The sequence below is a fragment of the Pinus tabuliformis genome, chromosome 7 (genome assembly GCF_031772625.1).
Source record: "Pinus tabuliformis cultivar Carrire ecotype Pingquan chromosome 7, CPIR1, whole genome shotgun sequence".
NCBI classification, from domain to species: domain Eukaryota; kingdom Viridiplantae; phylum Streptophyta; class Pinopsida; order Pinales; family Pinaceae; genus Pinus; species Pinus tabuliformis.
The window spans coordinates 1,894,427,921-1,894,455,063 of NC_142293.1; the positions used below are offsets into that span (position 1 = coordinate 1,894,427,921).

The 27,143-nt window shown below is 40.1% G+C and overlaps 1 protein-coding gene across 1 annotated transcript in view; it reads right to left on the reverse strand.

Annotated features, from left to right (window-relative positions):
• Positions 1-836: 836 nt before the first annotated feature.
• The window catches only part of LOC149256035 (structural maintenance of chromosomes protein 4-like), a 217,316-nt gene continuing 191,009 nt past the window's right edge, over positions 837-27,143 (reverse strand). The window contains exons 15-28 of the mRNA XM_089457366.1: positions 5,219-5,377; positions 4,593-4,901; positions 4,278-4,454; positions 4,080-4,163; positions 3,756-3,965; positions 3,484-3,573; positions 3,237-3,358; positions 2,953-3,108; positions 2,743-2,850; positions 2,340-2,400; positions 2,110-2,244; positions 1,701-1,788; positions 1,239-1,311; positions 837-1,134 (exon numbers count right to left, since the gene is read on the reverse strand). Coding sequence (XP_089313492.1) covers positions 1,014-1,134; positions 1,239-1,311; positions 1,701-1,788; positions 2,110-2,244; positions 2,340-2,400; positions 2,743-2,850; positions 2,953-3,108; positions 3,237-3,358; positions 3,484-3,573; positions 3,756-3,965; positions 4,080-4,163; positions 4,278-4,454; positions 4,593-4,901; positions 5,219-5,377 — 1,893 coding nt within the window. The 3' untranslated portion in view covers positions 837-1,013. The remainder of the gene's footprint in view (positions 1,135-1,238; positions 1,312-1,700; positions 1,789-2,109; positions 2,245-2,339; positions 2,401-2,742; positions 2,851-2,952; positions 3,109-3,236; positions 3,359-3,483; positions 3,574-3,755; positions 3,966-4,079; positions 4,164-4,277; positions 4,455-4,592; positions 4,902-5,218; positions 5,378-27,143) is intronic.

Genomic DNA, 27,143 nt, shown 5'->3' on the forward strand with positions numbered 1-27,143 from the left:
TCCCATTCAATTATTTTCTGCATTTGCAATAGTCGTGTATTTTCTTACTTGTTTAAATATTTATTCGTCTTACCACTTGCTCAAAATACTGCCACTAAATTGTTTTGTTGCAAATTATTTAAGATTATTTACTCTTCTTTTTATTTGTTTGAGTTTAGTTATTTGATTTACTGATTAATTTTGTAACCTGCGGATATTGAATCAATATTTGAATGTGGTGCTTTGGGTTTTGATGTTGCAGTTTTGACTATAACGTATAAATTTAATCAAATTGCATCCAATATTTCTGTTAATATGGGTGAATTCCCTTTGCTTCCCTTGCGCTTTGCCTCCCAAAATTCTTCAAAGGTTGATAGTTAGTTTTCCTTTTCTATATCATAACAGCTAACCAATGAGTAGAAGAAATTCCCTTTATCTCTTAAAAGGGTTTAGGGTTTAGGTTTCTATAATAGTGGCAGCCACATAGGAATAAGGGAAAGTGTTCATTTATTTCTTTTTGCTTGAAATAACATGCCTCCGTGTTATCGTTGTTGGTAATGCTACAGGATGAATGAATAAATCAAATAGAATTGGGTAGCTTTGAATCACTTTACTCCAATTATGAAACAATCTAGTCGATTAAGATTAACCTTCGCGGTTCATATATTTTCTCTTCTTGACCAGTTAAACAAAATAGTTTAATCTTGAATATTTTACATAATTCGTAGGTTGTATTCAATTCAAAATGTTTTACCGTCGAAGCAAAGATCATCCTGAAATTGACTGTGTTTTGAAGGAGCTTATATTCAAATAAGTGCATTCAAAGTTTTCATCATATTTTAAAATACCCAAAGAGAAACATTAAAGTTATATTTCAATTGGATTAAAAAATAATAATAATAATAAACGTTTTACAAACAATTTCTGATGAGAAACTAATCGATCAACTGTTACATAATCAGACATATCCACAGCACCCATGAGTAATGGATACTTTTACAATAAGATAGAACTGTACCTACACTGTAGAAAGTTTAATTTGCACCTGCACTAACAGAAAAGCTCCTTGGATTAATAGTTACACTTTTTGTGCAGTTGTCAGTTTTGTATATACCAATCAATCTGTCTGCCAACTCGAACATGTTGTTCCTCAAACTGCATAAGCAGTAAATCTCATTTAAAAACAGATCAACTGACTATCATCGAGCAATCAAGAACATCCATTGCAGCTTGGTGAAGGATAATAAAGAATCACTTACCTTATAATAATGAATTGGGCATCCTTAGTACGATCCTTGATGTAGTGGCCCACTATCGAGACATTCTTAAAATCTGTACATGATATCATTGAAGACCATAACTTCATCTCTCCATTAATTTAGTAATTCACAGTAACTTTCAGAGATGATCTTGCTAAGCTATTTAAAACCATCTCACATCATCAGAACATCACAATTGAAACTATATTTAATACAATGTTTCTAAGTCTCAAGAGAAGTGGCCAACAATACCAATGCCTAGCAAGAACTGCTGAACTACAATATCAGAAATGTATATTCGAAGTATCACGATTGAACTTGTGTTTTTTAAGCCGATGCATATTCAAACTACCTGGTTGGGTAGTCTAATGGATATGAACTATAAATCTAATAGCATACACCAATAATATCCAAATAAGAATGAAGACCAAAGCATGAAAACGGCGGAAGCTTCTAACTCACCTAAAGCAGCATCAATCTCATCCATAACATACAATGGAGTAGGTTTATAATGATGAAGTGCAAAGACCAGTGCCAATGAGCTTAAAGTCTGCAAAAATAAGTAGAAACAGGCATAACGGTACAGAAACAAATATCAAAACTCAAGACAAAATTTAGAAGTCTTCCGAACAACTCCTAAATCACTGGCTACAATATTTCTTCACAGTTTTCATCAGACATATATATTCTAGCTATAAACATGTCGCTAGAAGAAAAAAATACAAATTCATACCCAAACTTAGTCTGAAAACCACGCATAAGGTGCATTTTTACTCACTGCATCAATCAGCGATGTTGATGACCTTTTATGAATATGTAATTTTAAAAGATATATATATAAACCAAAACTCAAAGACAGTTAATAGTTTACCTTTTCACCACCAGATAGATTAGCAATGTTTTTCCAGCTCTTTTTAGGAGGGCGTACACTGAAAACGACACCTTCGGCAAAGGGGTCCAACGAGTCAACAAGCTCCAATTCGGCATCACCCCCCAGAGTGATCATCTGCATATTGTATTCAACCACTCGAAGTCATGATATGTAGATTATTCATAAAATTAAAACATGTTGGTAATGTGACAAAATCAGTGATGTCTTACCTGATACATTTCTTTCAATTTCAGTGAAATAGTATTGAAGCCTGCCATGAACTCATCCAGCCTAATGATCATGCAACATAAATATTAGATGTAGAAAATACAGATTCACTTGAATGTGAAGATACCCTTTATAAGCATTCTAGTCTAACAATTCCATGAAAGATTACTGGACAGTTAGGATCCAGGATACAAAATCTTAAAAAGTGCCAATATGCAACCTTTGGAGATCTTCATCATTAAATTGAATTTCAGAAGCCCTTCTACCTATTTATTTCCATGCATTCAAATGACCTTTTCCCATATATATAACCCCCTAATGGTACGAAATGAACTTTGAATTTACAGATTAGATGTCCATCTAATAATACCAACCTCTTCCCTGTCAATTTGAAAACATACTCACCGTTTCTTCCGTAGCTCATCGTGTTGTCTCTTGAGATCATCACGTTCTTGAGTTACAGTATTAAGTTCCTGAACACGTTCATTATATAAAGCAGCCTTGTTCCGGTACCTTGGAAATTGCAAAAGACTCTCAGTTGCAAATTGCAAAAAAATAATTTCAAATTTTGTTCATTATTGTTAGTCTAAAATAAAAGATGGTAAAAGAGAGTACTCTTGGATTGCATCCAGACTTGGCTTCGACTCCTTAAGTTGAGCCTCAAACAATGCAACCTTTTCCAATGCTGTCTCTAGGCTACAAGGTTCATGCAATTGCTCATTTCCTAGGGTTTCCTGGAGCAATGCAGGATCGATCCCTTCATTTCGAATTCTGAAAACAGACAAGTCAAAACAAAGACTATTGAAAATACCAAAAAATAAGAGCAAAATAAATAAAAAATAATTTTTTTTTTAAGTTTAACCACAATTTCCAAAATTGTGAAAGGAAATTGCACCCACTGCTCAATATGCTGTGCAAGTGCCTTATGGATTTCTTCTAACTTCTTTGTGTATCCCTTTGCTTTCATTTCCCAATCCTTAGTGATTTTCTTCATGTCTTCTAATTTGTATTGCGCATCGACCTATCAACTCAAGAAAATATGCACACGTATAAATGACAGAAACAAAAATGACAAAAGGCTTCCCATTCAAGGTATTTTAAGCATTTTTAAATTAACTAGTCATTGAAACAATTTGGATAACATACCTCCCCTGATCGCAGCTCTTCCATTATCTTCTTAAGTTCATTGAACTCTTTCTTAGTTTTCTCTACCTCTTCATTATGTTTGTCTAGTACCTGCAGTGACAAATCATTCAAGCTCCATAAACAAATGCAAAATTAACACAACTAGTATGGGTAAAGGTGAGATTAAAGGTTCTCCTAAAGTAGTACAATCTACTTATAATTCCAAGAAACATAAAAGAATGCACATCGAACTCTGAGAATTGAGAAATCAACGACTTTGATAAAAAATACACCTCTTGTGTTCTTTTATAATTTTCTTCCACCAAAACTGCTTTCTCTTCAGTCTCTTTGAAATTGGCTGCCTTCTTCTCTTTCTCATCAGCAGCTTTCTCCTTTTCTTTTGTTCCCTCATCAATTGCCTTCTGTAATTTTTGGACTGTTTTCTTGCCCGTGGTAATCTGAACCTTACGACGATTTATTTCTGTATTTGACTTATCAATATCCTGTTTAATTACAACATGAGAAAAGAAATGGTTGGCTTATTACACAAGATAATGAATGCTAAAGCCTAAACTGCATTTCCTGTAAGCGAATATATAATACAAACAAATACTTACACCCTGTAGCTTTGCTACTTTCTCTTTCTGTTTCTTTAATTTCTCTCCTCCTGCATTCTCTATTTTATTTTGAAGTTCACCAGCCTAACAAGAATTTACATGTGTTAGCTTTTCTAGAGAGAGAGAGAGAGACTTATATACATATATGATGAACCAAGGAGATTTAGAATAAAATGGATTTGAAAACACAGTATCAACCTTCTCTTTAAGCTTTTTAGAACCCTTTACAAGATGTGCAAGCTCCTTTTCTTCATCAACAATAATCTGATCAAGTTCTTTCAACCTTTCTAGCTCAATCTTTGATGGCTGTGCTGCAGATTTTAAAGAGTCAAGCTGCTTCTCAATGTCAGCATGCCTAGCACTCAATCCTTCTATCTGCAAACAGCACGCCAGATAAACCAACATAAGCACCATGGTAAACAATTATTTGTTTCTGAATCTAGCATATGACAAGTACATCTTCAAGTCACGTGATAATAGATATATAAGAACAATTATATTTAGTCCCCAAACCTCCATTCGAGCCTTGGCTATTTCCAACTCCAAATGTGACAGGGCCTTTTCAGCTCCTTGATACTGCTTCACAGCACTACTTATCCTTTGCCGTATGATTTTCAATTGTTCAACCAAGTTTTCAAGTTCCTTTTCAGCATTTGCAATAGCTTCTCCAGAAACACTACAAGACCGGATGGACGTTCCCATCTTACCACCCTGGGGTTTCCCCCCACCACCACTCATTGTACCAGACTTCTCAAAAACCGCACCATCCAATGTTACCACGCGCCTGAATTCCTTGTCTGGACCATAGGCAATTCTTGTGGCCTAACAAAGCATAGGAAATCACGGAATTATTAGACTTTTCAAATTTATATCTCTGGAATACCCTCAAGATAAAAGGTTAAAGAAATCAGTATCAGGACAGTAAGTATAATGGTTAAATGGCATCCAAATGCAACAAGACAAAAATGATGATTTCCCCACTAGAATGAGTGCTATTAAGCACAATATATTCATGCAAGCTTCTGTTTCATTTGAAAGACATTCATCGTATGAGCAGGGCATTCTTGAAATGACACCTCATGTTAGAGAGAGGCTTGCAGGTGGAAACATTCCAAATAAAAAATGTTTGTATAAATTACCTGGTCGAGATCTTTTGCTACAACAGTATTTCCAAGTGCAGCAAAGAATGCTAACTTAAGACGCTCTTCCTGAACAGTAATTAAATCAAATAAGCGCGGAACTCCTTCTGGTGTTTTAACTTTCTCCTTCAATCTGGGTAGATAGTTTTCTTGCTTCTCCTGAATAATAAACACAAAACAAAATCTCAAGCTTGTCACAATCCAGCCAATCAATTTAGAATTAAAACTAAACATTGAGATTTAACCACATCTGAACCCTGCATAAGCCATATCAACATTCAGTGCCCTAGGACAATCTCCAACACAAGTTTCACCTTAAATCTAGGAAAAAACACAAATTGTAAACCATTTCTGTAAAAGTAATCGACTTGCAATTTCAATAAGAATATTGTTCAACGGGAAACCCACACTATAAGCATATAGTTAGAGAGCACTTCTAGTTCTCTCTCCTGAAATATAGGATAACTTTTCTGATTTAGAACAACAGTCAACAGCAGAGATAACATGAAATTGACTCCATATCAACAATATTTTAGTCGACAGCCCTATGGTTTCAGACCACAGCATTTTAGGGATTTCAACTCTTCAGATAATGAATATGGTCGGATAACCTGCAAAATGAGCATCATGCCAGATATTTATCTTCCCAGGTCTTCAGAAAGTTAGGAATATGTATTTGCTTCCTCAACACAGCGTAGTTACAAAGTGTGAGACGTACAGTGCAAATTGTAAAAACCAATTAAATAAAAATAAAAACTAATAACTAAAAAACAGATAGGGAATAGATCAGAACATCTTTTGTATAGAAAATTATATGAAGATAGAAAAATTAGAGAATAATATCCATGAATATTATATATTTGTACTTACTTTCAGTTTCAAATTTGAATTCAAATTTCATTAGATATCAATACAGAGTACAATCCCTGACCATTATATATTCTTATTCTAAACTTTTATAATTTCAAATGTCTCCCGGTTCATCAGGTAGTACTCAATTAGAAGAAGTCTGTTCTCCAATAATAGATATGGTGGTTGTGAAAATTTCTGAATCTACACATCAGAAACCCCTACTGCAATCACTGGTTTATCATCTCCTACTTGTTCTTTGCATTTAACAAGTTATTTAATTACATAAACATCGATGAAAAACACTATTGCAGCCTACACATATATACAGATCATGAACTGAAATAAACTGAGACAATCACACAAGGGACACCGTTATTTTTGGAAAATCGTCCCCAGAAAAACCCAATTTGGGAAAACCGGTGCAGCATATAGAGGGTTTGTATTATTAAGCAGATTCTTGAATACAACTAGGGTGCCAAATGCGGCTCACCCAACAGAGAATAACCTTGGCAAAAGTACCTCTATCTAGAGACAGATATTTCGGCAAATCCAGCAACTGGATGATCAAACCCCACAGATGACAATGTTGTCCCCAGTGTTGGTCAGCGATGGCTGCTCCAAGCTCTGCATTGGGACTGCGTCACCCTCTCAGTGAGCCTCCCTTGCTCAGAAAGTCGATATGCTGAATTGCTCTCTCTCTGCCCCACAGAAAAACCCCAGCGCTGCCTCTAAGGGCCTGTGTCAGCCCCTCCAGCTTCTGCATCACCTGTGTTAGCTCCTCTGGCCTCTGTGTCACCCTCTCTGAAGCTGTGTTGTCTCTCCTGGTGCTGCTCTACCTCTCTGCTATGTATTCCCTAGGCTTGGACTGAAGTCCCTCTGCCGAATTGCAGATCACTTACCTCGACTTTCTCAGCAAACCATGCCCCAAAAAAATTGAACTCTTTGATCTCTTCGGTGCATCTCCAACTGACCCTAAAGCCTCCTCTTATACTTTTCATGTTGATGAATCAACGGTCGTGATCTAATCTCTAATCAACGGCTAAGCTTAGAACTGGCTTGGTCCTCGTCACTTAGAACCTTCTCACCCATATTTTTATTAATACACATTAATATTTTTATTTTCCTAAGTTTAGACTTAGGAACCCATTAAAAATATTAATTATTTTAATAACTCCTCATCTGGATGGAATTTCTCCAAACGATTTATGGGTTCAGGAGATCTCATGTGTTCTAGCCCCTCCACAAAATTTCGGAGCTAAAGCACATCTGATGCTACCCAAAATCAACACTCCCCCTTAGCGAGGAATGTGCTCTAACAACACTTCAGCATAGAAGCATTACACTGATCTATTGCATTGGTCCTCTGTGCTGCTGATGCTCGGCCTGCTACCCTTCATCCACTGAACTGCTGCTTCCTATACTACTGCCCATGACTTTGCCACTATCATTGCTACATCTGTACTACAGCTCCCTCTCAAAAATGTTGCCTCATGTTGCCCATAACACTACCACTGCTAACTGCAGCACTGCAACTCAGTTGCTGAGAAGTAAGCAACTGAAACTTCACCCAAAAACTGACATCCTGGTTAGTATGGATGCCTCGTGATCCTGAAGCTACCTCTATTGCTAATCTGTGTTGACTGATCTAGAAGGATATCTTCAGATCAGTTGCACAGGTTTAGTTCATCGTCAGCATCGTTCTGTTGTCATTAGTAATGTGTCGGTCAGTGATGTGATCATTGGGTTTGATGTCACATAGTGACAATTTGTTGTAAAAGGGTTTTGGGTAACATGATGCTTCAAGTCATGGAAAACTTGTATTCAAACATTATATTAAAAACAAAAAGACCTAAGCTGGACACCTAAGTCTATAAACCTAAACCCTAACCTCATTCCTAAACCCATGTATCAAACATACATTATAATACATTAACAAATCTTATCCCTATGTTATCAACCCTCGGCCAAAATATTAAAACATTGCAAAAACATTATAAAATACCACCCACAGACTTAACCGCAGCGAAACCGCACGGGAGAAGACCGCAGGGGTAGTAGTCATGTGAGAAAGCAAATGTCAAGTTAACCGGGCAGAGTTCACCGTAGACAGCAGCAGCTACCGTGGCAGGTTGTAACCATGTGAACAGGCAAAGAGTTAATCGGGCAGAGTTCAGACCGCAGCAGCGACTGTGGTAGGTGGTGACATGTGAACGAAAGGGTAGTAACCGCATAGTTATTGTAACTGCAGCAACTAAACGAAACTGTCAGGTGGGAAATGTGCCATGTGAGCAGCGTTTGTTACTGTGTCGTTAGGGATAGCCACCAGGTGTCTGACAGCGGTTAGACCCTACTGTTCACATGCTAACAGTTAAACTACTCCCTGCTTTATCCTAACCGCCAGCAATTCAGTGATAATCCAAAGTCCGATTTGGGTTTGTTGTTACAGTTTGTTTTAAAATTAACTGAAAAAGCATGTATGTTATCCCTAGGTGGCAAACAGTGACAAGACCGAGGACATGTGAACATAATTGCAGCTCCTATTTTCAGTGTTCATCCCAATCTTGGCTGGGAAGATCGAGGACATATCTGCAAGCCTTTAAAAGCACCTTTTTTGTTCATGAAGATGGAGGAGTGATTTTTGAGTTTTGTATGCAGATTCTGGAGAATATAGGCTATTTTGTTTTCAGTGTAACAGGAAAATCGAGAGTTGGAATTGGGAACCATGACAAGCGTGGGAAAGCTGGTTCAGAGAGCTTTCTTATGACAGTGACCAGAAGTGCCTGCGTGCACATTCAGTTTCGTCATTTTTTTTAATCGACGTCCTCGATTTCAATCCTAATAAAGTGGTTGCCCATCTTGAAAGCGGATCCAGAGACGTAGTCCATCAGGGACGAACTCCATAATCAATCTTGCGGTCTGGTATCGCTGTGTATTTGTTGTTTTCACTTCTGTTTTGCATCTTACTTATGTTTTATCAACTGTCGTAAAGTCTTTCTTCTCAAGTAGTTCTCACGGTTTCAGCACCTTAAGTTAGCATTCAATTCACTATTGGCATAGTCAATTCTACTTCAGTTTTAACATATGATTATTTCAGATCATATAATTTGGTATCAGAGCAGGTTGTGTTTGTATAATTTGTTAGTGAATGTTAACCAGGTCAAAGTCACAACGTGGAGAAGAAATCCTCGAGCAGATTGATCCATAGATTGGAAAGCAAAGAGTTGTTCATAAGTTGACCAAGACAGGATTTGATGCAGGTGAAAATCCAGAAGCTAAGATGAGCGATGAACAGTTTCAGCAAGCATTCTTGACTATGCAGCTGATGTTCAGAGAACTCTACAAAGATAAGAAGGCAAGAGATGCAGCTTCTTCTTCAACAACATCGAAGAAGGACAAACGTAAAGGCAAGGCTGATAAACCTCCTTCACCTCCATCATCTCCATCATCATCTTCTTCTTCTTCTTCTGCTTCCAGTGCAGAATCTAAAATAGAAAAGAAACCTAAGAAAACCTCTCTTTTGAAACTTGATGTAAAATTTGAATTACCTATTTATGATGGTGAAATGAATCCTGAAAAGTTAGATAACTGGATTAAGTAGTTAGAAGTGTATTGTCGTATTCAGAACATCTCTGACGATAAAACGAAAATTCAGTTAGTGTTAAGTTTAGGTATGTTCTATGCTTAGAGCAATTTATTTCAATTTTCACAGTTAGCTCAATATCTTTTCCAAATTAGCAATCACATCAGCATTAAAGTAAACAGCAAATAGAACATAAACAAAAATCGCAGAAGACAAGCCAAGACAAGAGGACACAAGATGTGGTGCTAGCCAGGGACAAACTCCAATGTGGGGAAACCCTTGATCAATTCTTCTTATACGTTCTTCAATAGTTCAATAGAGAGAGAGAGAGAGAGAGAGATAGTACATTTACAACAGAAGCCAACACTTTGACTTATCTAGATAAGAGCATAGATCATCTCTAAGAAGATGATACATGAGATCAGTTGAAGAAATGCTGCTTCAACTGATTCTCCAAGGTGACTCCTTCACCTATCATCGTGCTACATCTCGTCATCATGTTGTACCTCACCGTGCTACACCATGCTGCACCCATCATCACAATGTTGCACCTTATCATGCTTCATCAATCACGACAGTACCCATCAGTGTACTACATCATGTACCCTATGTGCCATTGCTACACCTTGTTTTGCCACCATGTGCTTACTGCACCTTGCTTACCATACTGCTGTCCCAATTGCTATTGTAGCACCATGTCTTGTTGTTGTCCCAATTGCTATTGCAGCACTGTCTTGATGTTGTCCCAATTGCTATTGCAACATTGTCTTGATGTTGTCCCAATGCTTACTGTTGTCCATGTGCCTTTGCTGCCATGTCACAGTTGTCTCATGTATCTATACAACATTATGTACCTTGTTGTCCCATATATCTTGACAGCACTATGTACCTTGTTGTCCCATATATCTTGACAACACTTTGTACCTTGTTGTCCCATATATTAGCATTGTTGTACTAGTTGCCTTGGGGTCCCATGCATATAACTATCAGTGCACAAACAACCCTCAATTCGCTGCATACTACTGCTGATTTCTGCCTAGGGTTTTGTGCATGTACTTGACTAGTTAGGGCACACCAACAAGCTTAACGTATAGGGAGAATACCCCTGTTTGCCTCGTTGTCCTTAGAGATGACTGCAACCTAGTTAGGAGGTCCTATCTCTCCCAACAGTTGTTGTAACAGTCCTTTACTACGTCCCTATAAACAGAGATATACACCCCAATATCATGCATAAAACAATCATGAAACTCACCACTAGTCTGCAGCCTGATTTGCACGATAAGACTGCTCCAATGTGTCACCTCAAGCCATCCTTCTTGCCTCATGCAATGACTAAGAGTTGCAGCTCTTCATCTCTAAAATCCACACCCAAAACATTCCACAAACTCGGACTTGCCTCGGCCTTCCTTGCTCCAAATTCACACTATATTTCAGACCCTAGGATTGCATTAGGGCATCCAGCGTTAGGGCTGCTTTAGGTTTGTGTTAGGGCCACCTTTAGGTTTGCGTCTAGGGCAACCTTCCATGTGTCTAGGGCAGCCTTCCATCTGCCTCTAGGGCAGCCTTCCATGTGTGCCTAGGGCAGCCTCTCTTCCTCCAACATCTAGGGCTTCCACTCCTAGATTTCTCTTCAACTAAAACCCAAGACAAGTGGAGAGAAATCAAGATAGAAGTATGTGTGAAATGACTTTCAAATCATCTCTTTTTATACTAAAATGTTGAGCACATGTGGGGTTTATTTGGTTGCTGGCCGACCTTGACGAATTGTCTTATAACACAAATAAATTATAACTCCATGAATACTTATCGGAATCAGATGATCTTTAGATCAATCCTATACCTCTCTATGAGAGGGATCCAAGAAAAATATCAACTGCCATAAATAAGTTGATCCACATGGAGTTTGGCCTTAGTTGCCAATTTTAACACTCCCTATCAACTATGGAGAACTCACACCGCTGATCCATATGTCTGATTGTACTATCTCTGCCATCAGTGCCTTGCACTGCTCTACTGAACCACGAAGAAAAAGAATTGATCGAGAATGTCTCATACCATTCTCTACTGACCCGAAGTCGGTTCCAGATGAAGAGAGTGTGTCATATCACTCTTACTGACCCGAAGTCAGTTTTATTGATCCTAGATCAATATCACAAGAGAGTGTCTCAAACCACTCATACTGATCTCAGATTAGTTTCATTCATCCCAGATCAATGGAGGTCATCCTAGCATAGGGAGTATAGTAGATACAACGATGAGTCCATCGATAGTATTACTAGGGTCCCTAACCCCATTTCCCTCCTCATTGATCAGATGAGAGGTACTTCCCATGAGTCCCGGACTGCATGGGTAGGATGTCTCGACAGGAGAACTAATCATCTTGTCCACAAGAGAACGAATCATCCTACCCCATAGTCGCCACAGGAAAACTAATCATCCCGGCCCACAAGAGAACTAATCATCCTGTTTCACAGTTGCCATGTGAGAACTAATCATCACAGCCCACAGGAGAACTAATCATCCTGTTCCACAGTTGCCACGGGAGAACTAATCATCCCGACTCACAGGAGAATTAATCATCCTATTCCACAGCCGCCATGGGGTATCACAGGGGAAGGTTGAACCTATCATCCTATACATAACGCACCACCAGGGGAGGGTGAGTCGCCCTGTGGTCATATGTTGCTCCAGTAAGTACCCCTAGCCCCCCAGAGCTCCCAGAGCTCAATGCATGCAACATGTAGGACCCTTATAAGAAGGTCACTCAACAACTCCAAGTCGTTCGGAAAAGTCATAGATTTGACCTTTCCTCGGGGTTTTGACAAAATGTCTGTGACCTGTACATCAGTTTCAATGCGATGGAGCCTCCTCGCTCATCGACTTACCATATCCCAGATAAGATAGTATCTGATGTCTGTCTGCTGGAGAAATCATCGAATAAGGGATTCCTCAATAATCGAATCCCCCCTCTAGTTGTCACAGAGAATCACAGTGGTATTCATCATGTGTACAAATAGCTTACTTAAGAGCTTCCGCAACCAGGCAACTTCACACGAGATCATACTCGTAGCTATGTATTCAGTATCGGCGGTGCTTATAGCAACCGACTTCTACTTCCTGCTCATCCATGATATTGAAGCATAATCCAAAGTGAACCAGCACTGAGAAGTGCTCTAGTGATCCTCCACACTGTCGGCCCAGTGACCATTTGAATAATCATGCAATTTCATATTTCCAGTAGTGTATCTCAATCCACGAGAGATTGTGCCCTGAAGATATCTCAGAAGATTCTTGGCAACAATCCAGTGAGGCTCAACCAAAAATGAGCTCACCATGCCAACTGCAAAACATATATCCGGAAGGAAATTCACCAAGAACATCGATGCAAATGAGTTTATGAAACTCGGAGGCATTTCCCAAATCTGGTCCGTCATCACCACCATATAACTTCTGAAAGTTAAGATCCTCGAGGTAGTCACTGGCTTGCAGTTTACCATTCCACATCCAGAATCCAACTCCCTCTTACTTCTGCAAGTGAGAGGGTCTGCACCTGTCAGAAATAGGTCGTCCTCAAAAGGTGCCAGTATGAGAGGTCTATCATCCACAACCTTCGAGCAATGGTTTGGATCAGTTTCACTCCTAGTGAATCTCAACTTCATCAAACAACAATCAAACCTCTCATACTATGCCCGCCATGTTTTGCTTCAAGCCATAGAGGACTTTCTTCCACCTGTATACATGAAATTCCCGATCATGAATCTCAAACTCCTCGGGTTGTTCCAAACCTGTGGACCTGCTACATGACGAGAATGGTCCCCTTGTGAGATTTTCCTTAGGTACATCTAAGACATGTACCTTCATGCTCCTTTTGAATTTAGGCATCCCTGTCGTCATCTTTCTGTCGATGAATGCCACCTTGAAATCTTTGACTTCCATTGCTGAAATGGACACCAAGTTCTTCTGGCGATCAAGTACATAAAAGAGATTTTGTAAATGAATCGAGTTACCCTCATTCAATTAAGGAGTAACATCCTACACCCTTTTCGAAATAGGTGGCATTGGCTCCAAGTATAATCCCACGATTGTTTCCATCTCTACCAGATTCGAGAGAGCACCCTTTTATTCGAGGAGGTGCCTTGAAGCACTACAATCAATAAGCCAGATTCCCAAAGAATCTGAAGGAGAGGGCCAATACAAGATAACGCTTCTTTATCTTATAAGAAACAACATTTGATTCTTCATACCTGGGGTTCCTTGCTTTCATTGAAGAGTTGGCTGTATCCTCAATAACCTGCATTACCTGTCATTTCTCTGATCAATGAAGATGTCCTTGGAATGATTGTTATCATCATCAAGTGATGTGTCCCTGCCAGTCGGACACTCCTTGACATAATGGTCGAACTGCCTTTCCTTCCATCCTTAGATCCGAACTTCCCATAGAAGTGAGCTTTAGGTAGGCCATCAGAAGCTTCCATTGTGCCACTCTGATAATATGCTTTGCTCCGACTTCACCCTCGGTGAATTTGAAGAGGGATGAGGAACCCATTGATCCTTTTGTCCTTTCCCAACTATCTTCGGTGATTGCTCTTTCACTCTTGCTTGGGCTTTGTCTTCACCTTTGCTCTGATACCATGTTAAGTTTAGGTATGTTCTATGCTTAGAGCAATTTATTTCAATTTTCACAGTTAGTTCAATACCTTTTCCAGATTAGCAATCACATCAGCATTAAAGTAAACTGCAGATAGAACATAAACATAAATCGCAGAAGACAAGCCAAGACAAGTGGACACAAGATGTGGCGCTAGCCAGGGACAAACCCCAATGTGGGGAACCCTCGATCAATTCTTCTTATATGTTCTTCAATAGTTCAGCAGAGAGAGAGAGAGATAGTACACTTACAACAGAACTCAACACTATGACTTATCTAGATAAGGGCATAGATCATCTCTAAGAAGATGATACATGAGATCAGTTGAAGACATGCTGCTTCAACTAATTCTCCAAGGTGACTCCTTCACCTATCATCATGCTGCGTCTCGTCATCATGATGCACCTCACCGTGCTACACCATGTTACACCCACATCACAATGTTGCATCTTATCATGCTCATCAATCACGACAATACCCATCATTGTACTGCATCATGTACCCTCATGTGCCATTGTTGCACCTTGTTTTGCCACCATGTGAATGTTGCACCTTGCTTACCATACTGTTGTCCCAATTGCTATTGCAACATTGTCTTGATGTTGTCCCAATGCTTATTGTTGTCCATGTGCCTTGCCTGCCATGTCACAGTTGTCGCATGTATCTATACAACACTATGTACCTTGTTGTCCCAAATATCTTGACAGCACTATGTACCTTGTTGTCCCATATATCTTGAGAGCACTATGTACCTTGTTGTCCCATATATTAGCAATGTTGTACCAATTGCCTTGTTGTCCCATGCATCTATCAATGCACAAACATCCCTCAATTCGCTGCATGCTACTGCTAATTTATGCCTAGGGTTCTGTGCATGTACTTGACTGGTTAGGGCACACAAACAAGCCTAACGTAAAGGGAGAATACCCCTGTTTGCCTCGCTGTCCTTAGAGATGATTGCAGCCTAGTTAGGAGGTCCTTTCTCTCCCAACAGCTGTTGTAATAGTCACCCCAATAAACAGAGATATACACCCCAATATCATACATTAAACAATCAAGAAACTCACTAGTAGTCTGCAGCCTGATTTGCACGGTAAGATTGCTCCAATGTGTCACCTCAAGCCATCCTTCTTGCCGCATGCAATGACTAAGAGCTGCAGCTCTTCTTCTCTAAAATCCACACCCAAAATAGTCCACAAACTCGGACCTGCCTTGGCCTTCCTTGCTCCAAATTCGCACTATATTTCAAACCTTAGGATTGCATTAGGGCATCCAATGTTAGGGCTGCTTTAGGTCTACGTTAAGATAGCCTTTAGGTCTACGATATGGCAACCATCCATCTGCGTCTAGGGAAACCTTCCATGTGTGTCTAGGGCATCCTTCCATCTGCGTCTAGGGCAACCTTCAATGTGTGTCTAGGGCAGCCTTCCATTTGCATCTAGGGCAACCTTCCATGTGTGTCTAGGGTAGCCTCTCTTCCTCCAACGTCTAGGGCTTCCACTCCTAGATTTCTCTTCAACTAAAACCCAAGACAAGTGGAGAGAAATCAAGATAGAAGTGTGTGTGAAATGACTCTCAAGTCATCTCCTTTTATACTAAAATGTTGAGCACATGTGGGGTTTATTTCGTTGCTGGTTGCCTTGATGAATTGTCTTATAACACAAATAAATTCATAACTCCATGAATACTCATTGGAATTGAATATCTTTAGATCAATCCTACACCTCTCGATGAGAGGGATCCAAGAAAAATATCAACTGCCATAAATAAGATGACCCATATGGAGTTTGGCCTTAGTTTCCAATTTTAACACTCCCTCTCAACTAGGGAGAACTCCATCTGCTGATACATATGTCCAATTGCACTATCTCTGCGATAAGTGCCTTGCACTGCTTTACTGAACCATGAAGAAAAAGAATAGATCGAGAATGTCTCATACCATTCTCTATTGACCCGAAGTCAGTTCCATATAAAGAGAGTGTGTCATATCACTCTTACTGACCTGAAGCCAGTTTTATTGATCCTAGATCAATATTACAAGAGAGTGTCTCAAACCACTCATACTGATCTCAGATCAATTTAATTGATCCCAGATCAATGGAGGATATCCTAGCATAGGGAGTACGGTAGATATAACGATGCATCCATCGATAGTACTACTATGGTCCCTAACCCGATTTCCCTGCGCATTGATCAGATGAGAGGTACTTCCCATGAGTCCCACAATGCATGGGTAGGATGCCTCGACAGGAGAACTAATCATCTTGTCCACAAGAGAATGAATCATCCTGCCCCACAGTCGCCACGGGAAAACTAATTATCCCAGCCCACAAGAGAACTAATCATCATGTTTCACAATTGCCACGAGAGAACTAATCATCCCGGCCCACAGGAGAACTAATCATCTTGTTCCACAGTTGCCACGGGAGAACTAACCATCGCAGACCATAAGAGAACTAATCATCCTATTCCACAGTCGCCACGGGGTATCACAGGGAAGGTTGAACCTGTCATCTTGTACATAGCGCACCACCAGGGGGGGTGAGTTGCCCTGTCATCGTATGTTTCTCCAGTAAGTACCCCAAGCTCCCCAGAGCTCCCAGAGCTCAATGAATGCAACATGCAAGACCCTTACAAGAAGATCTCTCAACGACTCCAAGTTGTTCGAGAAAGTCACAGATTTGACCTTTCCCCGAGGCTTTGAAAAAATGTCTGCGACCAGTACATCAGTCTTAATGCGATCGAGCCTCCTCGCACATCGACTTACCATATCCCAGATAAGGCAGTATCTGATGTCTATCTGCTGGTGAAATCATCAAATACGGGATTCCTCAATAATCGAATCGCCCCTCTAGTTGTCACAGAGAATCATAGTGGTATTCATCTTGTGTACAAACAACTCACTTAAGAGCTTCCGCAACCAAGCAACGTCACACGACATCATACTCATAGCTATGTATTCGGTCTCGGTGGTGCTTATAGCAATCGAATTTTGCTTCCTGCTCATCCATGATATCGAAGCAGAATCCAAAGAGAACCAACACTGAGAAGTGCTCTAGTGATCCTCCACACTGCCTACCCAGTGAGCAATTGAATAATCATGCAATTTCATATTTTCGACAGTGTATCTCAATCCATGAGAGATTGTGGCCTGAAGATATCTCAAAAGATTCTTGGCACCAATCCAGTGAGGCTCAACCAGATATGAGCTCACCATGCTCACTGCAAAACATATATCCAGACGGAAGTTCACCAAGAACATCAATGCAAATGAGTTTATGAAACTCAGAGGCATTTCCCAAATCTGGTTTGTCATCACCACCATATAACTTCTGAAAGTTAAGATCCTCGAGGTAGTCACTGGCTTGCAGTTTACCATTCCACATCCGGAATCCAACTCCCTCTTACTTCTGCAAGTGAGAGGGTCTGCACCTGTCAGAAATAGGTCGTCCTCAGAAGGTGCTGGTATGAGAGGTCTATCATCCACAACCTTCGAGCAATGGTTTGGATCGGTTTCACTCCTAGTGAATCTCAGCTTCATCAAACAACTATCAATCCTCTCATACTATGCCCAACATGCTTTGCTTCAAGCCATAGAGGGCTTTCTTCCACCTGTATACATGAGATTCCCAATCATGAATCTCAAACTCCTCGGGTTGTTCCAAACCTCTGGACTTGCTACATGAGGGGAATGGTCCCCTTGTGATATTTTCCTTGGGTACATCTCAGAGATGTACCTTCATGCTCCTTTTGAATGTAGGCATCCTTGTCGTCATCTTTCCATCGATGAATGCCACCCTGAAACCTTTGACTTCCATTGCCAAAATGGACACCAGTTTCTTCTTGCGATTAGGGACATAAAAGAGATTCTGTAAATGAATCGAGTTATCCTCATTCAATTGAGGAGTAACATCCTACACCCTTTTCGAAATAGGTGGCATCGGCTCCAAGTATAATCCCAAGATTGTTTCCATCTCTACTAGACTCGAGAGATCACCCTTCTATCCGATGAGGTGCCTTGAAGCACTACAATCAATAAGCCAGATTCCCAAAGAATCTGAAGGAGAGGTCCAATACAGGATAACGCTTCTTTATCTTATCAGAAACAACATTTGATTCTTCATACCTGGGGTTCCTTGCTTTCATTGAAGAGGCTGCTGTATCCTTGATGACCTGCATTACCTGTCATTTCTCTGATCATTGAAGATGTCCCTGGAATGATTGTTATCATCATCAAGTGATGTGTCGCTGCCAGTCGCACACTCCTTCGCATAATGGTTGAACTACCTTTCCTTCCATCGTTAGATTCGGACTTCCCATAGAAGTGAGCGTTAGGTAGACCATCAGAAGCTTCCGTTGCGCCACTCTGATAATATGCTCTGCTCCGACTTCACCCTCGGTGAATTTGAAGAGGGATGAGGAACCCATTGATCCTTTTGTCCTTTCCCAACTGTCTTCGGTGATTGCACTTTCACTCTTTCTTGGGCTTTGTCCTCACCTCAGCTCCGATACCATGTTAAGTTTAGGTATGTTCTATGCTTAGAGCAATTTATTTCAATTTTCACAGTTAGCTCAATAGCTTTTCTAGATTAGCAATCACATCAGCATTAAAGTAAACTGCAGATAGAATATAAGCATAAATCGCAGAAGACAAGCCAAGACAAGAGGACACAAGATGTGGCGCTAGCTAGAAACAAACCCCAATGTGGGGAAACCCTGATCAATTCTTCTTATATGTTCTTCAATATTTCAGCAGAGAGAGAGATAGTACATTTACAACAGAAGTCAACACTTTGACTTATCTAGATAAGGGCATAGATCATCTCTAATAAGATGATACATGAGATCAGTTGAAGACATGCTGCTTCAACTGATTCCCTTCACCTATCATCGTGCTGCATCTTGTCATCATGATGCACCTCACCATGCTACACCATGCTGCACCCATCATCACAATGTTGCATCTTATCATGCTTCATCAATCACGACAATACCCATCACTCTACTGCATCATGTACCTTCATGTGCCATTGTTGCACCTTGTTTTGCCACCATGTGCTTGTTGAACCTTGCTTACCATACTGTTGTCCCAATTGCTATTTGCAGCACCATGTCTTGTTGTTGTCTCGATTGCTATTGCAGCACTGTCTTGTTGTTGTCCATGTGCCTTTGCTGCCATGTCATAGTTGTCCCATGTATCTATACAACTCTATGTACCTTGTTGTCCCATATATCTTGTCAACACTATGTACCTTGTTGTCCCATATATCTTGAAAGAACTATGTACCTCGTTGTTCCCATATATCTTGACAGCTTGTTGTCCCATATATTAGCATTGTTGTACTAGTTTCCTTGCTGTCCCATGAATCTAACTATCAGTCCACAAACAACCCTCAATTCGCTGCATGCTACCGCTGATTTCTGCCTAGGGTTCTATGCATGTACTTGACTGGTTAGGGCACACCAACAAGCCTAACGTATAGGGAGAATACCCTTGTTTGCCTCGCTGTCCTTAGAGATGACTACGACCTAGTTAGGAGATCCTTTCCCTCCCAAAAACTGTTGTAATAGTCCCTTATTGCGTCCCTATAAATAGAGATATACACCCCAATATCACGCATAAAACAATCATGAAACTCACCACTATTTTGCAGCCTGATTTGCATGGTAAGACTGCTCCAGTGTGTCACCTCAAGCCATCAATCTTGCCTCATGCAATGACTAAAAGTTGCAGCTCTTCTTCTCTAATATCCACACCCAAAACAATCCACAAACTCGGACCTGCCTCGGCCTTCCTTGCTCCAAATTCGCACTATATTTCAGACCTTAGGATTGCATTAGGGCATCCAGCATTAGGGTTGCTTTAGGTCTTCGTTAGGGCAGCCTTTAGGTTTGTGTTAGGGCAACCTTCCATCTGCGTCTAGGGAAACCTTCCATGTGTGTCTAGGGCAGCCTTCCATCTGCGTCTAGGGTAGCCCTCCATGTGTGTCTAGGGCAGCCTTCCATCTGCGTCTAGGGCAACCTTCCATGTGTGTCTAGGGCAGCCTTCCATCTGCGTCTAGGGCAGCCTTCCATCTGCGTCTAGGGCAACCTTCCATGTGTGTCTAGGGCAGCCTTCCATCTGCGTCTAGGGCAACCTTCCATCTGCGTCTAGGGAAACCTTCCATGTGTGTCTAGGGCAACCTCTCTTCCTCCAACGTCTAGGGCTTCCACTCCTAGATTTCTCTTCCACTAAAACCCAAGACAAGTGGAGAGAAATCAAGATAGAAGTGTGTGTGAAATGACTCTCAAGTCATCTCCTTTTATACTAAAACGTTGAGCACATGTGGGGTTTATTTGGTTGCTGGTCGACCTTGACGAATTGTCTTATAACACAAATAAATTCATAACTCCATGAATACTTATCGGAATCGGATGATCTTTAGATCAATCCTACACCTCTCGATGAGAGGGATCCAAGAAAAATATCAGCTGCCATAAATAAGATGACCCACATGGAGTTTGGCCTTAGTTGCCAATTTTAGCAGTTAGCTACACTTAGAATGGGGAGAACTGCTTTAATCTGGTGGGAAAGTAAAACTCAAATAGATGTAAAGCAAAAAGGAAAAGTCATCTCTTCATGGTTTAAGTTTTTAGAAGCTCTTAGGAAACAATTCTATCGTTTGGGATACATGCAACAAGCTATTATTGATTGGCAGCATTTGAGGCAAGGTAAAGGACAAAGTGTTCAGGAATTTACTCAGGAATTCAGAAAAAAAGCATTGGCACTTGGTATTTCATTGGATACACGTGAAACTTTACTAAAATACATTGACAGTTTACATTCATATTTACAACATTTTTATTGATGTTTAATCCTGATGATTTTGATGGAGTGTGTGTTCAATCCATACATGTTGAATCAGGGGGCAAACCTTTCAAGTTTTCACAAAAACCATCCAGGCAATAGGTAATCAAGGATTCCAAAGACAACAAGAAGAAGGGAAATCTGTAGGGAAAGAGATCAGCGACAACTCAGAAGGAAGGTGAAAGACCTACTTGTACTCATTGTTAGAGGATTGGACATGATGAGTCAAAATGTTGGAAACTTCTCTCAGAACTCAAACCAAAGAAGTTCCAAAAGAAGAAAGGTGAAAAGAAGGCCAATACAACAATCCAACAAGATTTGGGCTCTGACTCAACTGATGAAGGTAACATAACCGCAATGGTTTCAACAGGTAAAACTTATGATACTGGTTCAAGTTCTAACACTTCTATACCTTCTTCAAACCGAAATCATCTAAATGAGAATAAAAGGGTTGAACTATTTCACATAAGGATAACTTCTAAGCACACAAAGATAGATACATTATTTGACAGTGGATCACAGGCAAATTTAATATCTTAAGATTTAGTTAAGAAATTGGGTTTGTAGACACATAATCATCCAAGACCATACCCTCTAGGTTGGCTGAATAAAGAGACTCAGATTAAGGTCACAAAGCAGTGTCGATTAAAATTTTCCATAACAAATAACTACACTGATGAAGTAGATTTAATGTGATTCCAGCAGATATATGTGGAGTAGTGCTAGCAAGTCCTTATCTCTATGATCATGATGCATTGTTTTATAGGAAAAAGCATAAATATCATCTTAAGAAAGATGGGATTGAATTTATTGTCAAGGCACATAAACTTAAAACACACTTGGATTTAGTTTCAGTTAATCAGATGAAGAGATTAATAAGTTCAAGTAAGAAATATGTACTTATGGTTGTGAAAGAACAACATTGATCGACTGGATGTGTTTTCAAGTTGTGAATCTCAGTTCAAAGATAGATTAGTTAAAGTGGTAGATTCTTTTCAAAATCTATTTAAGGAACCAAAAAATCTTCCTCCTAAAAGAGAAATACAACATGAAATACAATTAATGTCAGATGCCCCTCTTCCTAATATTGGAATGTATTGCCTATCAGTTATAGAGAATGAAGAAATAAAGAAACAAATACAAGAATTGGTTGAAAAAGGTTTTATTCGACCTAGTTCATCTCCATGTGGCTCACCCATAATTTTGGTTCCTAAGAAAGACGGGACATGGAGAATGTGTGTCGACTTCATGGCCTTAAACAAGATAACAATAAAAAACATGTATCCTCTTCCCAGGATAGATGATTTACTTGATCGACTTAAAAATGTTGTCTATTTCACTAAGTTCGATTTAAGAAGTGGGTATCATCAAATCCGCATAGCAGAAAATGACATCTGGAACATTGCATTCAAAACTAGACAGGGACTATTTGAATGGTTGGTAATGCCTTTTGGTTTGTGTAATGCACCAACAACTTTCATGCGGGTTATGAATGATGTTTTCTGCCCATACATTGATAAATTTGTCATAATCTACTTAGATGACATTCTGATTTTCAGTTCCAGTATAGAAGAACATGTTAAGCATGTTAAGCAGGTTTTCGAAGTATTGCACAGAGAAAAGTTGTACCTTAAACTTTCCAAATGTGAGTTTGGGAAAATTTCACTAAATTATCTTGGTTACATAGTTGGAGGTGGAAGTTTAAAAATAGACCCGACTAAAATTGATGTGAATGTTAAGTGGCCAAGACCACAGAATGTGACTGAAGTTAGAAGTTTTTTAGGTGCATTTCAATATTGGAGAAAATTTGTTGCTCAGTTTTCTTTGATTGCTTCACCATTACATGCTTTAACAGGTTCTAAATTTCCTTTTCAGTGGGGAGGTAAACAACAAAAATCTTTTGATACACTTAAGCAGAAAATAGTCACAACACCAATCTTAGCTTTACCAGATATTCAACAGCCATTTGAAATTGAAATAGATGCTAGTGGTTATGCAATGGGTGCAGTCTTACTTCAAAAAGGGAAACCAATTTGTTTTCATTCAGAAACTTTTTCTAAGGCAGTAATGAATTATCCAACATATGATAAAGAACTATTTGCTTTGGTTGAAAGTGTTAAGAAGTGGAAACATTATTTAATGGGTAAGGAAACAGTGATTCACACAGATCATCAGCCGCTTCAGTACCTACAGTCTCAAACTAAGTTGCAACAATCTCGTCATTACAGATGGATGGGATTTCTTCAACAATTTCACTTAGTAATTAAGTACAAGAAAGGTGTCACAAACAAAGTAGCTGATATGTTATCTAGACCATCTTTGAATGCTTCAGTAGTACTGCATAGTAGTTCTTTAAAGCATGAAAGTTATATAGAACAATATAGTACGGATGTTGATTTCAAAGATATTTATGAATCACTAACTCATGGTGCTCAGGTGGAAGAAATCAATTATCATGTTCATGACAGGTTGTTATATCATCTGGGTAAGTTATGCATACCACAGACAGAAAGAGTGCATGTCGTTCGGGAAGCACATTCTTCTCGCATTTCAGGACATTTTGGAGTAAGCAAAACAATGGCACAAGTTCAAAGGTATTGTTACTGGCCTCGTATGTATGAAATTGTTGCTAAATACATTAAAGGATGTGTGATGTGTTCGACCAGCAAACCAGGCAATCGAAAGATTGGTTTATACATGCCACTTCCAGTTCCTTTGCGACCATGGGACAATATTTCCATGGATTTTGTTGGAGGACTTCCTATGTCCAGGAGAGGGCATGATTACCTATATGTTGTGGTTGACAGATTTAGCAAGATGTGTATTCTTGTTCCATGCAAAAAGCAAGTGACAGCTGAACAGACTGCAAAGATGTTCTTCGATCAGGTATGGGTTCATTTTGGGTTACCTACTTCCATTATTTCTGATCGAGACACTCGTTTTGTAGGAGAATTTTGGTCCACTTTATGGGAACTCATGGACACAAAGCTGAAGAAGAGCACAACTTTTCATCCACAAACCGACGAACAAACTGAAGTGGTGAACATGACAGTCATACATATTCTCCGAGGGTATTGCAGTAAACATCCTAAATTGTGGGATGAATCTTTATCTTATGTGCAGCATGCTTACAACCGAGCCTTACATTCATCAACTAATTGATCGCCATTTAAAACATGTTTTGGGTATGTACCGAAGTCACCAACGGATTTCATGTTTGGTGAAGAGGATAAAGTGGGTGAACATGATGATGCAAACAAAGCAGTTAAGTTCATTCAACGGATACAACAGATACATGCAGCAGTGCAGGATCAGTTAGAGAAGAGTCAGGCCAAGTATAAAATGCGCCATGACAAGCATCAAGTCGATCATCATTTTCAGGTCGGCGATCAGGTATGGTTGTATATCAGTAAAGACAGGTTGAAAGGAGAAGGTAAGAAATTGAAACCTATTAGGTATGGCCCTTTCAAGATTATGGAAAATATTGGAAATAATGCATTTCGATTAAATTTACCTCCTTACATGCGAATTTACTCAGTTGTAAATGTGGAAAATCTGAAATTGTATGAACCTCCGATGATCATGGATCCCGAGGAAGATACACAGATTCCGACTATTGATGATTTGGCACCTGAGTATATGAATGAGTTGTAGGAAGATATCATCTTGGATAGGAAGATTCGATCTTCGAGGAATGGAGATGTTGAATATCTTCGAATAGGACTCAAGGGCATGAATCTGAGCAAGGAAAGGTGGATGGAAGTCGTAGAAGTGAGGGAACTGTACCCTCACCTGATATCTGCTTAAAATCAAACTTTTGTGGTCTAAAAGCTTTCAAGTGGAGAGGATTGATCCAGGAGGATCTCGTCAGATCAGTTGCACAGGTTCAGTTCATCGTCAACATCGTTCTGTCGTCATCAGTAATGTGTGGGTCAGTGATGTGGTCGTTGGGTTTGATGTCACATAGTGACAATTTGTTGTAAAAGGGTTTTGGGTAACATGATGTTTCAAGTCATGGAAAACTTGTATTCAAACATTGTATTAAAAAAAAGACCTAAGGTGGACACCTAAGTCTATAAACCTAAACCCTAACCTCATTCCTAAACCCATGTATTAAACATACATTACAATACATTAACAAAGCTTATCCCTATGTTATCAACCCTCAGCCTATGTACTAAAACATTGCAAAAACATTATAAAATACCACCCACAGTCTTAACCACAACGAAACCGCGTGGGAGAAGACTACGGGGGTAGTAGTCATGTGAGCATGCAAATGTTAAGTTAATTGGGCGGAGTTCACCGTAGACCGCACGAGCGACCGTGGCGGGTTGTAACCATGTGAACAGGCAAAGTGTTAACCGGGCGGAGTTCAGACCGCAAGAACTACCATGGCGGGTGGTGACATGTCAATGAAAGGGCAGTAACCGCACAGTTATTGTAACTGCAACAACTAAACCTCGCATCGGGAACGAAATTGTCAGGTAGGAAATGTGCCATGTGAGCAGCGTTTGTTACTGCGTCGTTAGGGATAGCCATCAGGTGTCCAACAACGGTTAGACCCTATTGTTCACATGCTAACAGTTAAACTACTATGCGCTTTATCTTGACCGCCAACAGTTCAGTGATAATCCAAAGTCCGATTTGGGTTTGTTGTTACAATTTGTTTTAAAATTAATTGAAAGAGCATGTATGTTATCACTAGGTGGCAAACAGTGACAAGACCAAGGACATGAGAACATAATTGCAGCTCCTATTTTCAGTGTTCATGCCAATCTTGGCTGGGAAGACCTTAGATGTATTTGCAACCCTTTAAAAGCACCTTTTTTGTTCATGAAGAGGGAGGAGTGATTTTTGAGTTTTTTATGCAGATTCTGGAGGATATAGGTTGTTTTGTTTTCAGTCTAACAGGAGCATCGGGTGTCGGAATTAGGAACCGTGACAAGCATTGGAAAGCTGGTTCAAAGAGCTTTCTTATGACAGTGACCAGAAGTGCCTGCGTGCACATTCAGTTTGGTCAATTTTTTGTGTAATTGACCTCCTCAGTTTCAATCCCAATAAAGCGGTCGCCCATCTTGAAAGCAGACCCGGAGATGTAGTCCATCAAGGACGAACTCCGTAATCAATCTTGTTGGCTGGTATTGATGCGTATTTGTTGTTTTTCACTTATGTTTTGCATCTTACTTATGTTTTATCAGTTGTCATAAAGTATTTCTTCTCAAGCAGTTCTCACGGTGATCATTTCAGATCAGTGATCCTCTATTGCAACTGCGTTGTTACATCCATTGCGCTACCTCAGACTTTGGCACTCTAGCAATGCCACTGTCGCTCCATCACACCTCGCTCCACCTGACACCCGTCATTTTGCCACTGTAGTTAAGGGTTCCCACAGCCATATGTGATCCAAGAATTTGGGCACCTCAAGGATCCTGCCCCTCATGCAGTCCTCTTGACTACAACTCCATGTCACCCCACCTCTTCTCCAGAGGCGCATGAGCACTCATGGCAAAATCGTCATCCTCGACATCCTTGTCTACCTCTGCTATAGCAGCCTTCGATTCATAAGCTTCCCCCTTGCCTTTCTTTCAGGGGCAGTTAGTGGCATAATTTCCCAATTCCCCACGGTTGAAGCATCTAACCTTAGTGATCTCCTTCGTCTTCCTCTTCTGTTGCACTTGTTGTCCCGACGATGCGATAGTTGCATCCTCCTCCTCCTCCTTCTTGACCTGGGCTCCCTCGCTGCTACTCCCTGTCTTGGTCATCCTCCTGAGCTCTTCTTGTCGAAGAGTTGTCCACATCATCTCCCAATTGGGAGAGTTGCTCTGCCCAAAATACTTTGGACAAATGTCTCCCAGTCCTCGGTGACTGCATTCAGGGCAGTCCTGACTGTTGTACCTGTTTCCCATAGGCAGACCTTGGCTGCAAAAACTACACCAAGAAACCAACTCAACCAGTCTTTAGGCTCAAGCTAGCCCTTGAACAAGAGGTGGCTCCC